The sequence below is a fragment of the Cnephaeus nilssonii genome, assembly GCF_951640355.1.
Source record: "Cnephaeus nilssonii genome assembly, chromosome: 11".
Classification (NCBI taxonomy): Eukaryota; Metazoa; Chordata; class Mammalia; order Chiroptera; family Vespertilionidae; genus Cnephaeus; species Cnephaeus nilssonii.
Window position 1 is genome coordinate 46,817,480 of NC_137082.1, and position 18,577 is coordinate 46,836,056.

General features: G+C 38.7%; 1 protein-coding gene across 1 annotated transcript in view; it reads left to right on the forward strand.

Annotated features, from left to right (window-relative positions):
* Positions 1–750: 750 nt before the first annotated feature.
* Positions 751–18,577, forward strand: part of CDH7 (cadherin 7) — a gene marked incomplete at both ends in the record, with an annotated part of 106,417 nt that continues 88,590 nt past the window's right edge. Inside the window, one exon of the mRNA XM_079785301.1 lies at positions 751–960. Within this exon, the coding sequence (XP_079641427.1) occupies positions 751–960 (210 nt within the window). The remainder of the gene's footprint in view (positions 961–18,577) is intronic.

Genomic DNA, 18,577 nt, shown 5'->3' on the forward strand with positions numbered 1-18,577 from the left:
TGAGCTTTCAGCTGATCACAATCAACTCAGAACACGTCAGAGCAGCTGGTGTTCTGTGACTCAGAATCAATCACCCAGCGTCGAAGCACCTCGTGCTCCGTTATTTCTCTTTACAGTTTCACAGGAGGGATTTAAACCAGCATATGTCCTTCCCATTCGCCTAAATCCCTGCTTTGCTTTCATAGCCTAATACCAGCGCAGGAAACTGCCTGCCATATATAAAAAAAAAAGTTAAATAAGTAAAGGCTAGCATTAAAATGATTTTTTTTAATGGATGTGGTTCCATTTGTGTGCAATAAACCATATGCTCAAAGAGAATGCCTCAGAAGCAGCGCGGAATTTTAAGGTTGCATGATGGCACAGGAATCATTCTGCCTCAGCGACGTCCACATAGGACCACGGTGATTGCCAGTTTCCATCTAAGTTCATAACTTTTAGTTTAGCAATTATACAAATGATGGCATCCTGGGGAAATCAGTGTGAAGTTACTAAATGCACGCTCCCGGGTGTGTGTCCTGGTTTCTGACACGAGTTGTCGCTTTGTCCCGATAGGAACCTCTGACACCATTCTTTGGCGAAGGCGATTCAGCGGTGGTGACCGCCTCCAACCGGACACTCGACAAATTAGCGTCTCTGGACTCCCAGCTGACACCCTGCCGGAGGCAAGAGCTGCCAAGCCGACTGGAACTGTGCCTTTTCTGTTGTCAAGGCTCTTTTCTTACACAGGAAAAAGAAAGAAGAGGAAAAAAGATGAAGTTGGGCAAAGTGGAGTTCTGCCGCTTCCTGCAGCTGATCGCCCTCGTCCTGTGCTTCTCTGGGATGAGCCAGGCAGAACTCTCGAGGTCCAGCTCAAAGCCCTACTTCCAGTCGGGGAGGTCCAGGACCAAGCGCAGCTGGGTGTGGAACCAGTTCTTTGTGCTGGAGGAGTACATGGGTTCAGACCCCCTCTATGTGGGAAAGGTAGGCCATGCGGTCTTTCACAGTCACTTGTGATTACTGGGAATGCCTGTGGTTGGACGGAGAACTGCTCATTGATGCTTTGGGGTTAGAGAACATGAAACTCTCACAGTCTTTAAATTATGAGCAACTCAAACCTACTCTTTCTAGAGGTGGTCTGGTTTTGATGGATATTTTAAGATTTGCTTTTTAAAATTGTGTGTTTTTTTTTTTTTTCCCGTTAAAAATGAATATGAACAGGAGTCAGAAGGGATACTAGTTCAGCCAATGGTGGGCAGTTTGTGGTGCATTTGTTAGGTGGCCCAGTGGGAGCCAAACTGAGCTTTATTTTTCACAGCTCTGTTCTCTTTGGGCAGGCTTTGTCATTGGAGTGCCTTCTGCACGGAGGGGCCCATCGGGAGAATGGCCTTTCCCTCAACATGCTCCTATCGGGTCCAGTGCCTAGTGCGCTGCAGGGCTGATACTTTCATATTTGCAAAGGCTTCCTAAATTTCTCAATGTGGTGATGAGCTCTGGTGAATGTTTTCTTCATAGAGTAGGTTTTGACAAGAAATCTGTACATCTGCGTTTTCTGTACGCAGATTTCTGCGAAATCTATACATTGGCACTTTGTCAGCTTTAGACGTCTGTTCCTAATAAAGCTGATGAGTTTATCCCTGAGTGAATTTCCAACTTTGAATGATCGAGGAAGAATCTTTGCTCTTTATTTCATGGGGTTATGTTTTCATTTGAACACACCTTACATACAGGTGAAAATCTGTTTTTGTTGATGGGTATCTATATAAGTCAAGGTGGTCTGTGTTGTATTTACTGTTTTCATTGAATGGCTCTATATTTTAGAAATAATGGTGGACATTTATGGAAAAGAGAAAGATTTGAGTAAGGTCAAGGTTTCTAGGTTGTGGATTAGAAGTTTCTTTTTTAGCCCAGCCATAGCATTTTTTTTTTTTTTTTTTTTGCACTAAGAAAAGATGTGTTAGTACACAAGTGTTTTAGGTGCACATGTATCTTCATAGCCAGTACTGTTTTAATAGTACCATCTTATACAGTGTACATGCACTAAATTCCTCTCTCAGCTTTTTCCGTTTTCTTATAAACAGAGAGCAGTCACCATTATGCATTGTTAATGACTAAGAATTTAGAACTTAATTGCATTCATTTTTAATGAACATCTAACAAATTCATCAAACTTTTTCAGTGGACAGTTTTATAATATTCAGCTGATTCAGAAAGAATTAGTAGTGATTAGGTGAAATCATACTTTTATGAGAATGTAACATTTTCTAAAGACAACTAAAATATTTTTCCATTAATTCGGTTTTAAATGGGGTTGCCACAGTGAAGTTGACATTTTGAAGTAAACATAACTTAAAAAATTTTAAAACACCCTTCTTGTACATTTTAGTCTTCACATAATAATTCAGAATGCTGTATCTAAATAATCCTCATAAGTCAATTTAAAATTATGTAGATACATGCCGCTAAGGTTACTTAAATTTCAAATGCATATGAAGCTTTTGGGCAACGTTTTTGTTTTTCTCCGAAATTGTGGGGTTCCTTGATTAGATAACAAGAAATATTCTATGTTTCCCTTTCAGTTAATCAGAGACAATCAATTGGCAGATTGTATGGGATGAAAAACACGTTTGTGTTTATTTCTTGTATGGTGTATATTGGGAGTTTCATACAGATGCTCACAGTAAATGTTCAGGATGCAAATGGGTTAAATACAAAAACTCTTTAAATGACTAAAATTTAGAAAAAATGCAGTAAGATAATTTGAGATGGAGAGTTAGTGGGTGAATGATTCATTCCTTATACATAGGGATTTCAAATGCCAGAGAAATCATATATATATATATATATATATATATATATATATATATATATATATATTTTAGGCCTTTGAATTTGGAGACCATGGTAATAGCTGATGGCCAATGAGATGAATAAATAAATAACATATGGTCATTAAGACATTGAGGATAATAAAGTCACAAGATGACTTGTGACCTTATTTTAGTCTATTTATTCGGTTTATTCAACATGATAACTCAAGACCAAAGTAGAACAGTTTGTTGAAGGACCAAGACTGTTTGTAGAACCTTCACCACAAGATCTCCAGGGCATGGACTTCTGGGCTGTGTTAGAATCTGACCTTTATCATGAGACTCTCACTCTTATCTGGTGATATGAGTTGATAAACTTTTGACTGGAAAGGTATAGACTTAAGGAAAGAGTCATTAGTTATTACTCTGATGGAATTCTTTTTTTTTTATTGAGGTATAATTAACTTCTAACATTAGTTTCAGGTGTATAACATAATGATTCAACATTTGTATATATTGTGAAATTATCACCACAATAAGTCCAGTTAGCACTCATTATCATACATGGTTACAGATTTTTTTTTTCTTGTGATGAGAAGTCTTAAGATCTACTCTCTTAGCATCTTGCAAATACGCAGTGCAGTGTTATTAATGACTAGAGGCCTGGTGCACGAATCTGTGCATGGGTGAGGTCCCTTGGCCTGGCCAGCGATTGGGGCCATCTTGCCCAGTCCCAATTGGGGCCAATCGGGCCGGCCGGCCTGGGGGAGGGACCACAGGAGGTTGGTTGGCCAGAGGAGGTTGGCTGTGGGAACGCACTGACCACCAGGGGACAGCTCCAGCATTGAGCATCTGCCCCCTGGTGATCAATGTGCATCATAGCAACCAGTCGTTCAGTAACCGGTTGTAACAATTGCTTAGGCTTTTATATACACTGAGTGGCCAGATTATTATGATCAATGAGTGCATAATAATCTGGCCACTCAGTGTATATCCTATATAATAAAAGGCTAATATGCAAATTGTCCCCTCAACCAGGAGTTCGACCAGCAGGCAGGCCGGCCAACTGCCCATGTCGCCTCCCCCTGGCCAGGCTGGCCGGACCCCACCCATACATGAATTCATGCGCCGGGCCTCTAATATATATATATATATACACACACACATATATATATATATATATACATACACACACACACACACACACACACACACACACACACACACACATACACTGAGTGGCCAGATTATTATGCGTTCAGAAATCATAATAATCTGGCCACTCAGTGTATATAGATAGTCAACATGCCGAATGGAGTTCTGTTTTAAAGAACAATAGCACGCCTTTCCCTAAGAGTGTTTCTTAGTTGCCATCATGCCTGTCTCCTTGTCCTGTTATAGGGAGAATATGGTGGAGTCCCTCCTGTCTCCCCTGAACTGACTGTTAATTCACAGCCATCTATCTCATTGAATTGCACTGCACTTTTCTAAGTCCAGCCTTTTCCTCACCTTGGCATTTCTCACCTAATGTCCTCCAACTAGCTGACAAAAAATGTGTCTGCAAACCACCCGGCCTCTGTTCCAGGCGTTAAGTGGTTTTCATCTCTCCTAACCATAATGGGCTGCCAGCGATTGCTGCGCTCCGGGCCATTACTTTCCCTGAAATGCGTGCTCCGTGCCTCTTCCACAGTCGGCTTCTCTAGCTGTGAACATCACTCTTGTCTTCCCTCCTACTCCCCTTTCTTCCCTGCTTATTCGGGGAGAATTTATTCCTATGACCTCAGTCAGCATCAGATGTGTAGACATTCCGTGTGGGATCCACTCAGCTTTCAGGTCAGCTTGCTGGAACGTGTTGGTGAGCATTCTTGATGCAGCCAATTACACCTCAGCAGTATCTCTCACCAAGAGATACTCTGTCTCCTGATAACTAAAGCTGGGTTCGGTTTTCCAGAAAAGGAATGTTCCTCCTGAAAAGAGGTTGTGTTTAAAAAAATGAGGTAGGAATTAGATTCCATAACTAGGCAGATTTACATTAGATAGACACAAAGACAATAATGAAGCCCAAATATTTATTACTTGGTTAGGGAAAAGCCTACTCATCGTGGTAAAGTTCACATTTTATAGATTTTGGAGGGGAAAACCAGCAAAAGTGCCCTCTCAATATGTAGATTACCTAAAGTTGGCACCTATCTTGGAAGAAAACAATGGCAGTTTGTTTTTCCTACATATGTGTAGAAATCCCATTTTCACAATATCCCTATAACCAGAGTGAATTGTGAAGACCCTTGTTCTTACCTTGTTACTTTGCAATAGAACGGTGAAACTCCTGGAGAGAATTTGGGCGTGGATCAGCTCTGTGGGATCTAAATAAGTTCAGATCCTTAGACATACGTTTTGGCAGGTATTCTTAGCTCTTACTATACTTCAGTATACTAGTAGCTCTAAAGTATTCAGTGCACTTTCTCCACATAAAATCAGTGTTTGTTTGGTTTCTTTTCAACCGTAGCAAAAATAATACATCTGATTTTGCCACTAAATTGCACAAACTTGCCATAAGTTCAGTTTAATATTGCCCGTTTTCTCTTCAAAGTTATCTTAGGTTACAAATGGAAGTTATCATTACCTAAGGCTTCATCAGGTGAGACTGCATAACTGCAAGTTGGAGGAGAGGGGCTTACAGTTATAAACCTAATTAAAAACTAGATCATCTAGATTGGCTCAGGATTTTTTGATTGTCTTGACTCTGTCCATATTGATCAAAATCACTTTAAAATGCCATCTTCTTGAACTCTTTTTGTTTGTATTTACTTGTCACCCATTTTGTGATGGAAAAGCAAAAATTAAAAGAACAACAGGTCTATGCTAGTCCTGTTTTTACATTGTGTTTATGTTGAGATTGAAAGTGCAAAACGAGATAAACTCAAGTGATGATACTGGGCCTCGGTGATTGTTTGACAAGCTTTGCATGCGGTGCTCATGGGCCTGGAGTCCCAGAATCTGCAGCCGTCTCTGTAGCTCACCAAGATAAATGACAGAATTAGACAAGCAGCAGGACAGTCCCTGAGCCTTTGCCGGCTCAAACATAGATAGATAAGTGCTATACTGGGAGAAATTTCACCCTAATCTGCGTGATTCTTATTGATTATCTGTCATCATAATTGTGATCACTGGAGGGAAACAGTAGTTTCTCTAAATATGCTTAACACTATATCCCCCAAGTTCTCCTTTGCTGCTGTCCAGCCTGTCTCCTTCCATGTTCACTTACATCCCCCTCCCCAGTCTCCTTTCTTCTTTCAGTGCTTATCTAGTACCTCCTCTGTGCTAGGTGTTGTGCTAGATGGGAGAGTTTAAAGAAAACAAGCTCCTCTTCATAAAATTCACCATCTGGTTGATAAGCCATGCGGGTAACCAGATGGCAGTGGAAAGCAGTAAATTCTATAGCTAATCTACATCTGTGGAGGTGGGTAGGAGGGAGGAATGGAGCCATGGATCCGTGAACAAAGGCGTGCATGAGGATACAAGATGTACCTCTGTGATTTTGTAATCCTTTTGTACAATCTTCACATCAACACAGAAAAAAATTATCTTCTTAGAAAGTAGGACAGAGTATTCTAAATCTGTATTAGAGGAAGTTTTATATAGTAGAAAGATCAGTAAGTAGAAACCCTAGTTTATACTTGCAAGTTTCTCTGTATTTTGAACAATGCCCTTAAACATAAATTTCTATCCTCTCATTGATGAAATAGGGATCAATTGGTAAAATTTTAAAACATTTTATTTTGACATAATTTCAGACTTACCAAATAAGTTGCAAAGTATTATTTTAGAACCCAGCTTCTCCAAATGTTAATCTTATATGACTACATCTATTACATAGACCAGGAAATGAACACTGGTATAATACCGATTACAATTCAGCAGTCGAATTTGTATTTTCCATTTGTTATACTAACGTGCTTTTTCTGATAGGAGCCGGTCTAGTGTTACATCTTGACTTTGTCTTGTCTCCTTAGTCTTTTCAGCCTGAGGTAGTCACTCCATCTTTCACATTGTCATTCTTGACCAGTAACTTGGTAGCACATCTCACAAACGGGGTTAGTTTCATGTTACTTCCTAACCAGAGTGAGCATTTCAGGTGATGGATGTAGTTCTGACAAGATGCCCTTCCCACCGCATCTTGTCAAGAGGTACAGGATGCCAATATGACTCATTTGTAGTGATGTTGACTTTGATCACCTGGGTCAGGTGGTATCCTCCAGGTTCCTCTGTTGAAGAATCACACCTGAAAGTTTTGAAATCTACACTGTCCTTATGGTTTGGAATTCATGATAGCTCTGGTTCAAGGGGATGCTCTGCAGGATTCATTAAAGTCCATGGTCCAATTTAAGGATGAGGAGTGGGTCCATCTGAAACGTGGGTCAAATTTACATCCATAACCCCATCAAGTAACGTTCTTAATCCCATGTAGTAATGGATCATGTTTCTCAAATATTTAGCCCTCATAATTGTAAAATGTGGTTTTAGAAAATAATACACAGTTAACATAAAAGAAATGTCTCAAGAAAATGCCATCTAATATATTAACATTTTAGTATATTAACAAGGGAGTTGGGATCTAAATAAGGAATATAATTATAATTAATGTTTGAAAAGATTTAGTCTTGCTAATTCCTCCAAATGATTTATTTAGTGTCTATAACATTTGTTTCATAATCAATACTGACTATATCTTTGAAAAGCTGTCTGAGTTAAAAAGGAGCTGTTCTTATATTAGAGGAGTGTTAATAGATACATTTAATAGTAAAATAAGTAGAGTAAGGGAACAATCATTAGAGCTATAATTTAGAAGAATTAAAAAGCAAATCTGGATGATTATATCCACTCTGGAAAATAAATTTCTGAAACAAATGTTAAGATGTTCTATGACTGTGAAAATATTTTATTTTCCTGCAAAGTATCAGGGTTAGTTGCATTATTATCAAACCCTTTTAACATATGTTTTTGAAACCTTTACCTTTAAAAAGCATGTATTCAAGAAAGAATATATAAACTTACATGGTTTTCTAATTATTACATATTCTTGAAATTTAACAAATCTCAAACGTGAATATAGTAAGAATAACAAGCAGTGGTAATATTGGAGTGATTACAATGGTATTTAGCCTGGATATAGAAATATTACACTTGTATCTTAGAAATTTTCAGGATAGGTTGTGTAGAAAGAACATACGATTGAAATTCTGGAAAAAATATGTAGGATTTTTATTCAGTTCTTTAAAAAATCTCATCCTTTAAAAATTTTAGTTTTTGGTGTATGCAATATACAGTACATTTAAGGAGTTTTAACTGATACAAGTATACTTTTAAGTAAGCGGGAAGACCATTAGCCCATTTCAGGAGGAGTTTTAACAACTAAAGGACCATTTGTAACTAGTTGGCCCTACACTGCAGTGCCATTTTCCAGTAAGCTGGTCTGGACCCATGGAGGTTGGCCTGGATCAAAATAGGCTCAAAAGTTGCCTTAGGTTCCTTTTGCCCTCATGGCTTAACTTTTCAGTATATGGGAGGGTCTGAACACATTCCAGTAAATAACAGCTAGAGAACATGAAATTGCCAGGAAAATACTCATGTTGAACTCAACCAGCCTTAGTCTTCTCAGGCCGACAACCTGGGATTTACCTGCTGCCATCGCCTAAACAAGAGAGAGCCCCAAAGACGGGGGAGAAAAGCAAGATAGCATGGCAAGGCCTTCCGCATTGCTGATTCAGCTAGCATCCTTGTCTTCTGTAGGATAAATTCAGAAGAGCAGTTTCTCAAGATGGGGCTGTGTTATAGGAATGGTAATTACATGAACCAAAATGACTAACATCATTCCAGCAAGTTCTGTGTGTAAACAGTGCACAATTATCTGATAAGAATGCTTCCCTTAGACTGTTGACTTATCTTCTTAGTTAAAATGCTGACATGTTTTAAGGTATTTAACTGAAAACACACAATCAAGATTTGGACAACACATGCATAATGCTCAACAGATGTGAGTTTGAAAGACTTGTGATGATCACTGGTGAAATTAGTCAAACCATGCTTAAATTAGATTTTTCTGATGTGTGAGTCATTTAAGGGTCCACAGTGGCGCCGAGTGGGTGTGGAGAGGAGAAGATTACACATTCTGCACTTGGTTCTTTGAAATGAAGAAGAAATAACATATCTGAGAAACTCTGTTCTGCATCCCACATCACTCTACCCCTGACACAGTTTATGTAATTTTCTCAACTGAATCATAACAGAACGGAATGTAGGCGGCAAATTAATTTTGCTTATTCAGGAGAAATAGATACTGATAAATTCTAGTCAATGGGGTTCAGTGTAATTATATCCAAGAAAAGTGAAGCTATCAACAGTTGAAAATGATTACTAACAAGTTAGATGAGAATTATCACAAGGCTAAAGCACATAGTGAAGGTTATTTGCAATGTTAAAATCATCCGTGGGGGTGTGCAAAGAAAGAGTTGTGTCCAAAATAAAAGTCAGTTACATTGTAGAGCAGATACACACCGTGGAAAAGTGCTTTTAATAAAGATCGGTGTAAAATGGTGGGGTGGCATAAATCTTGATGTTGGAATTGGAAACTCAAGCTTTATTACAAAGGATAGTTTTCTTTTTAGGTGATCATTAGAATACCTGAAAGTAGACTTTTACCTATCATGCAGCAGCTGCGTTCAGCGAATCTTGGGGAGCAGTTGTGGCGTGTAATGATCTGAAACAAAACTGTTTTCCCTATTGATTAGATCGTTTGTTGGAGACGTGAGTACAATTGAGGATGGAAAACATATACAAATGAACGAGGATTCAGGGTTAAGGTCAGAGGAGGAAGTGCATTCTGCTTAAGATCCAATTAAGATTTCACAGCGGAATTTATGATAAAAACATAGGGAACCAATATTCAGATGGTTCATATCTTGTGTATTGTTTTCTCAGTGCTGCTCTCTGCACGCAGCCCACAGCTGCTGATTTGTGGTTAAGTTTGATTGCTGTAAACTCTGGGCACACTGATAAAGCCGTTTTTCAGGCACTGCGTTTTCACATCCTGCCCAGAGCTCAGGGGGTGTGGGAGAACGGGAGGTGGCAGGAGGAAGGGGTCTAAGCTACGTCAGAGGCTTCAACAGTCCTGCAGTCACTCTTTCTATTCTTTTTCCAAGCAATATCCCCTCTTAGAATTTAACAAAAAATGAAGTATTTGATGTCATTTCGGTTGTGAGATACAGTACCCCATAGAATGTACCCCCCATAATGATTTTTTTTTCAAATTCTCTGTGGTTTTAATATTGAAATTTAAATATTTATATTAATATAGATTTTTTTATCAGAAAGAAAAATAGTGTATTTTTTTAATTAAAAAAATTAAAGCTTGGGGCTTTAAAGCTCATTTATTTGAGTCCTTTTCTGAGATCAGGAGGTGATTGTACAGTATCCCTGATGTGTGTGATCTGGCAGCCTCAGGTCTATTTTTAGGGCAGAATCTGGGGGAAACACACAGATTTGAGTCACATTGAGTACAGCCTCCTCCAGTCACCAATGGTGTGACTTCTGGCGAATAGCTTGCTCTCTTATTTTATTCGCTTATAAAATAGGAACAACAATAACAATCTTACAAGGCTGTTGTAAGCATAAAAAGTAGAATAGAGTTAATATGAAAGCATAATGATGGGAGGATGACTCTTATTTTTAGGAACTTGAGTTACATTTTGCTATTAAAATCTCTGAAGGCAGCTATTTTGCACACACACACACACACCCGCCCCCATTTAAAAGGAATGCTTGAGAAGATGAAGTAACTCCTGGTCTCCACACCTGTCCTCATGCTCAGCTGTGCTTGTTTTTGGATGTCCCGAAATATGATGATCAGGATTGAACTTGAATAATTTATAACCAATCCGACAGTTCCAAAAAGGAAAAGTTGAGATTTTTATTTCCCTTGATGTGATTTCTGTCATGAACATTAGCCATGACTGCATTACCAAGATTATTGCTGTCATTAGCATTATTATCTACTCTTGAGGAAAACAGTGTAAGAGAAGATTAGGGTTTGGGGCTCAATGCACTAAAAGGAAGTTATAATAAAATTGAATGTTAACTAGGAAAGCCCAAATTGATCTCTAAATATTGTTTTCCTCAGAAAAATGTTAAATGAGGAGCCCAGTTTTGTTGTGTTTTTTTTTTTTTTTAAATCAAACTGAAAACTTCCTGCTAGGCTGTAGATATTTGCTCTCTCTAACCCTTTCTCCAGGTCTCTCAGCTTTCTCCTTTGATTTTAAAAGTTAAAACAGCTGTATAAATAAATTGTGGTTCTCTCCTCCTGGCAGGGAGACAGCCCCCGCATCGTTGATAGACCTCACAGCTGTTGGGCCAAGGCACTACCTTTCCCACATGTGACTGAATCAGATGTATCGAAGTGGGCATGTTTTCCTCAGGGCTGTCTTTGGGGGTGTCTGAAGCTACTGCCATTTCCTGGATGTAGTTTACTCTACCTGAACGATGGTTGGGGGGCTGGGACCCAGGAGGCACAGAGGCCTTGATTTGAATGGTAGTTATCCCACCTTGTTGACCCAGGACCATGGACTTGACTCTCCCTAGAATCCCCGTGATGGCCCTGTTGTGAAACCTACCATAAACCCAGCAGAAGGAAATAAAGAGAAGAGGTCTGGGGAAGGGGTTAGGTGTTACCTTGGAGCTGTCTGTTCAGTGTGAAAGAGAGCAGGAAGATTTCAGTTGGTTTTCTGTTAAGAAACATGCAGAAGATAAAAAGAACTGGGGATTAGACCCCACAAAGTAAGGGCTTTAGAGAAGTAAGATGGAAGCTTTCTATTTTGTTTTGTTTTCTCATAGGATATTGGAAATTACATGGCAGTTTGTGTGTTACGTGATCATCTTTGGATATGTTACCTTTTACAAGTGGCAATGACTTGATAGATTATTCCAGTACATTGAGAGGAAGTTGAGCAAGTTGTTAAACTCTACCTCTTAAGTTCATAAATCAGGGAGATCTGAGTGAATTTCAATATCACCATTTACTGGGAAATTATTCATCTTCTGTTAGCATATTCTCTGTAAAATGGGTTTCAAATAGGTCTTATGTAATACAGTTGTTATAATATACTAGAGGTCTGGTGCACAAAATTTGTGCATGTGGGGGTGTCCCTCAGCCTGGCCTGCACCCTCTCCAATCTGGGACATTCCTCTCACAATCCAGGACCGCTGGTTCCTAACCGCTCACCTGCCTGCCTGCCTGCCTGCCTGCCTGGCTGATTGCCCCTAACTGCTTCTGCCTGCCAGCCTAATTGCCCCCTAACTGCTCCCCTGCTGGCCTGATTTATGCCTAACTTCTCCCCTGCCGGCCTGATCATCCCCAACTGCCCTCCCCTGCCAGCCTGATCACCCTCAACTGCCCTGCTGTCCTGATTGCCCCCAACTGCCCTCCCCTGCCGTGACCCACCTCCTCTGTGCTAGGCGGTGGAGACGCTGGGACTGGCCTCCTCCATGCTGTGCAATGCCGCGGGGGACCGCCCCCCCCCCAGGCCTCAACACTTGGAGCAGCTGCTGGGCCCTGCCTCCACTGTGCACATGGCCATCTTGTGGCAGCCATCTTGTGGCAGCCATCTTGTGACGACACACACATGAGAACCAGCGAGGTTTTTATTAGTATAGATGTAAACTAAATACGGTAATATATGTAAAGTACTGCATATTTGAGACAGCATTCCTTAAGGCTTAGCTGTAATTGTTAATAGTGGTGATACATGTTATCACTCATCAGTCAGGCACTACTTATAACTAACTGATCTGAGTCAGGTGTTTTCTTTTTAAAGCATATTTTAAAAACAACGTATAGTTGAAGGAGAAAACAAGGATAAACTTAAGCAAGATTCATCACATTGGCACACTTCATGACCACAGAGAAGTCCTTCAAGTGACCTTTCCTTGACCTCTCATCCATCACAAAGGGACAGTCGAATTAGATATCCCTGCACCTTGCAAGTCTGAGTCAGAGCCTCCAGCTGATAACATCTGTCAGTGTGCTTTGAAATATATAAAATGTTCAGCCTTAAATAAAACTTATTTTTGATGGGGCAGAGCAGTTGCTAGTCATATTTATAAAATATTAGAGTAGGAACAGAGTTTACAACACATACCCTCTTATTTTGGTAATTATTGATGAGTGATACTTGGACACTCTCTTTGTGGTATTTATTGAAGAGTAATTCTTTGAATATATCATCAAAACACTTCCAGGATTTGGCTGCTGTTTTCAATTTTATGTATTCAGAATCAACTCAGATTTGAAATTACATAGGACAGTTTTTCAAACCACATACTAATATTTGAAAAGAAAGGTCAGGACACACACATACACACATAATTGTTTTATTCTCAAATACTTTCTAAATCCAGAAAGTTAATGACATAGTTGAGAGTTTCCCAGGAGGCAAGAGATTCCAGTGCCATTAGGATTCTACTGAAGAAAAGTGGTGCTTTAATGGAACTAGATAAATGGGATTGCTTGTTCATCTCTCAGTTAATTTTCTTTTTTAAAACTGTGCCTTAGGTCAGAGCTTCATTTAGTCTAAAGTTTGGCTCAAACCTATTGCTAGGTTTTACCCATCCTCTACTTCATTAAGTTCTGAATTCAGAAACTGAATTTGATTGATTCATTTTAATTCTAAAAATGGTAGCATTTTAACATCGCCAGCTTTTGTGTTGAGAATTAATACTGCTTGCCTAACATTTCAGGAAAGAAAGGTTATTGAATATCTCGATATAATTAGACTATATGTATAAACAGGTGTTTTTTTGCTTTGTGTAATTGGACAGATAAATAAGGAGAAACCAAATATTTTGCAATTCTTATAGCCTTACTTCTACACAGAGAAGAGGCACCAGAGTTCACATTAGAAAATATCGTTAGGCTTTTAGAAGTTGCCATTGTAAAGGAATCATTCAGGTAGGCAGGTGACCGTGAGTATAATTAAAGAGAAACCATAGGAAAAAAAGGAGGCCAGAGGTTACTCACCCCCCCTTTTTTTATAAATTAAATAAAATGCAAGAAAGGATGCTGAAATAAACCATCCAAAGGCTAATGTGATACAAAGAAAGAAAGGCTTTCTGAAATGCAGTTCTACAATGTACAGCTGTAGAAATGCGTCTGTAACTAAAATAAGTATTCATGTGCAAAAATAATCATGTTGGTTGCTTATATCCAAATGAAAGCTACATGCATTTTAGGGCAAAGCCCGTGTCTTTGACCGTGAAAATCCTCATGATTTCTAGATAAAATGAATGCTAAACCCAACCAAAAGCTCATAGGAGGCTTAATATACAGTTCCTGCAGTAAGACAAGTTTGTAGGTGAAAAGAAAACTCTTCAGCCTGCAGCAACTTTGTCCATTGAAATGATTGTATTTATGTTTTACTCAACCAAATAGAAGCATCTAGTTCAGTAGAGAGAATTCATATCCTGGATTCAAAAATGCTTCACTACTGATTGAAACCATAACTTGGGGTTATCTTCTTTCTCCTTCAACTCCTTCTATAAATGAAGTGAGAACTCTTAATAAGAATTCATACCCTGCTCCCACACACCACTAAATTATCACTGTTATTCAAAAAAGTGTATAAACGTTTGGTGCATACATGTAGCATATTCTTTGATTAAAAAAACAAGTGTACAGCCCAGCCGGTGTGGCTCAGTGGTTGAGCGTCCATCCAAGAACCAAGAACGTCACTGATTCTATTCCTGGTCAGGGTACATGCCCAGGTTTTGGGCTTGATCCCCAGTAGGTGGCATGCAGGAGGCAGTCAATTGATATTCTTCTCTCATCAATGATTCTATCTCTTTATGCCTCTCCCTTTCTCTCTCTCTAAGGTAATCAATAAAAATATATTAAAAAGTGTACATAAGAATCTGACAACCCTTTTGTTGGTTTTGTAACAATGTCTGCTTAGAGACATTAAAGTCTTGACTCATATTTGATTTAGCTTTGATCATCTCTCCTTGAAAGGTGTCATCAGCCTTTTGGTGATTTTAATCTATATTTTTTCAGGGAGCCAGTTATTTTCCCTTTATATTTATGTTGATCTACAACAAAATACTAAGTATACCTAAGTGAATGTTATTCTATTTTTTTCTGAAAACTTGTGCCGTGCTGAATCAAAAGCATGTTACCTGAACCTGATGGGCTAAGTTACAAAACCAAAACAGGAAAAACTGCACAGAGAAAACTGGTTAATTTTTATTCCCAGGGATGCATGTTATCCACCTTTTTTTTTTTTCATCACAACTTACACAGGTGACAGTGAGCAGCACCTCTTCAAACTTTGTGCCCTTGGCGCCTCACCCCTAGGAAGGCTCTTGCTCTCAGGGAAACACAAGGGCAGGCTTGGCAGTTGCCTAAAACTGCGAGTGAGTTCATTCTTAAAAGTTGCACCGGAATAGCCTTGCTTCTACTCCCAGCGTTTTTGGCAGAGAAGCAAATAAGAGGATTTCCCTCCCCAAATCTCTGACACTAATTCAGTTGCACTGGTTATGGTCTCCACATAGTCACACTCGATCCTCAGCAGTGATTCTGGAAGTCAGTGGAGCTATCAAATACAGTTATGTCACTGCCAAGATGGTGATAGAATGGGAAGAACTGATCATCTCTTCCAGTATTTTAGACAGAAGATTGGGCAAACTGGAATTTAAATCTGTCGAATGACTATGCCTTTGCCATTTGATCGGAGAGTTGATTGAGTCCATAGAAAGATTTGGTGCTGGTCCTTGGTGCCCTGTGCTTAGGTTGGCCCTGTTCAAACTTTCGTTTGTTACATGTTTCAGACCTACTGAATTTTATGTCATCCACAGTTAGCAGATGACAAAAAAAAAAATAATTGAAAAGAGAAACATCGATTTAAATAAGGAATCGGGTTAACACCATTTAAATTTTTCTCTAAAACAGAAAAAAAATATAATCTGACCATGCATTTAAATTTTATGCAAATACATGCAAATGTAACACGATAACTATTTTTACTGTAAGCATTTCATATACTTGAATGTGGTTTCTTGGTACAAATTTAGAGCTATTTCCCTTGAGAAAAAATTTTGTGTTTATGTCAACTATTTAGACATTTTCAAAGGTGATATTATCAGAAAGAAGGGAATATAAAACAGAAAGAATATATGCCATTCGAATCCCTCTTGGTTTTACCTTGCCAACATCCTTTCCTCTCTCCCCTCTATCCCTTTTTTCCTATCATTCCTCTGCCACATTTTCATGTCTGCTGATGCTTAAGAGGGAGAGCTACTACCTTTGATAGGGCAAACAACCTTAAATTCTAACTACCCTGTGGGTGGATTTTTACTTGTGAGTAGAAATGGAATTAAAGGACAACTAGAGTGTGAAAGTGGAGCAGAATTTTCTTTTGGAAGGATGGTTATGTCTGTTCTCATATTTATGGTAATTATGTGCTGTACTGTTGCTGTGAACACTGAATTAGCAAATACTGAACCCATTCCTCCTATGGGAACTACAAGGTCAGTTTCCTGTGAGCCTCTAGTCACAACGTTTCTGTCAACTGATCAACCCATAATCTTGCTTTGTGTGTGTTTCTGTTTCTATTTTACTTATTTATATATATTGCCGATCATTAACATGGAACTCACAGCCACTGGCACTATAACTGCACCTTAGCAAAGCTAAACTAGCAGAGACTTTTTTTTCTCCTACACAGCCGTCTTGTGTGTAGGAACACTAGACAGCACTTTAGTGCTGCTTTTGGGAACCATTTTAAACAGCTATAGCACCACCAAACAGTACAAATATACAAAAAATGAGGCACTGAATAGACTGCAGAATGGGTGCTTGTTTACAGACTGAGCTGCAACAAGCCAGAGCATTGCCTTGCTCAGCATCAGTGGGATCAGGCAAACTGGGAGACTTACATTATTTGCTGCTCTGCTCATGTCCACAAGTGACCACCAACAACTAAACATTAGCAAGTAGGAGAAATCACAGATACGGAGTCTAGAGTCATGATCAACTATATCTACTTTAGCAAAGAGGATACCCATGAGTCATGGGATACAATGCATGAACATTTTTTCCCATGTTACTGTGTAGCTTTTATTCTTAATGGTTGCATTTGATCTATTGGTCCATTGTTTGTATATTCCTTCCTTTATTCTGCATGAACATTTTAACATTACTTATTAGGCAACTAATTTCCCCAAATAAACCCAAGGAAAAGTAATTTGATAATGAAGATAAATTTACAGTAAGTTAATTAATTACAAAGCAAGAATAGCAACAGTGGACAATTCTGAAGAGGTATGTAAATTCAGTTAGTGATGTGTTCTTTAATGTAATGACAATGGACTGCAGTTCGAGGGTAACACATCTTAAGGAAATAAGTCCTAGGTAACACATCTCCATGTCTGCTGTAGAGATATTGTCCCGACCTGTCAGAAGGCTTAGAACTTAATTTGTTGTCCAATGATAACAAATGTCAAGATGTTTTGGTAGCATCTTTTTGACTTCCTCTTATCACTAAATTTGTTTTGTGTTGCCTTATTTTCTAGTGTAATGTTGCCCTTGCTGTCTTGTATTTAGTATCTGCCTAAGCCATCCTAAACCCCTCCTGGAACAAGGCAGTCAGTAGATAGACAGGTGGAGAAATACATAGATAATGAAGAAATGGATCTTGTATCCTTTTATGATATTTTAGCACCTGCAGTTCAATGAATGGCTTTTGGGCTGGTCCCTTAGTTAGGTAGAATTTGGTTAATTTATTGCTGCAGTCCACTTGCAAAGTAGTACATTTGAACTATGATTTGACTGAATCCAATATATTGTATCAAACATAATTTTAAAGAAACTATTAGAGAACCATGGAATGCACAAAACAAGCATATGTGTCATATAATATGTCATTTTAAATGTATACATACTTGTATTGGGTAATTCTCAGAACAAAGGAACAAATATAACATCTACTAGCTATCTATAGAGACAGTATGAAAATGGGATCATTTCCTTAAAATATGCTGACAATCTGGTAGAGAAGATTATATAGTATGTGCAGTGTAATTTAGTAAAAATATGTCTGGGTAAAGTGAAAGCATGAAATTCCTTGTGTCATTGAAGTAATCGCTGGTCATTTAAGAACCATATTCTCTAACTCAGAATACTTATTTGTAGAAAACACATTGACAGTCAATTTTTAACCAGCATTCCAAGACAGCTTTGCCCAGTGCAAAAAATATTATGTAATATGTAGGAGAAAATCTAAAATCCTTGGGAAAAAAACAAAATGACAAGACAATGAAAAAGTATCTAATAGCGTTTAGGGAACTTAATCTATATCATCTTCCAGCGTCATTAGAGTTCATTGTCTAAATCAGTGGTTCTCAACCTTTCTAATGCCGTGACCCTTTAATACAGTTCCTCATGTTGTGGTGACCCCCAACCATAAAATTATTTTCGTTGCTACTTTATAACTGTAATTTTGCTACTGTTAATGAATCGCAATGTAAATATCTGTGTTTTCCGATGGTCTTAGGCTCTACAGCAGCGGTTCTCAACCTGTGGGTCACGACCCACAGGTTGAGAACCGCTAGCAGGGTCACCTAAGACCATCGGAAAACACAGATATTTACATTATGATTCATAACAGTAGCAAAATTACAGTTATGAAGTAGCAACGAAAATAATTTTATGGTTGGGGGTCACCATAATATGAGAAACTGTATTAAAGGGT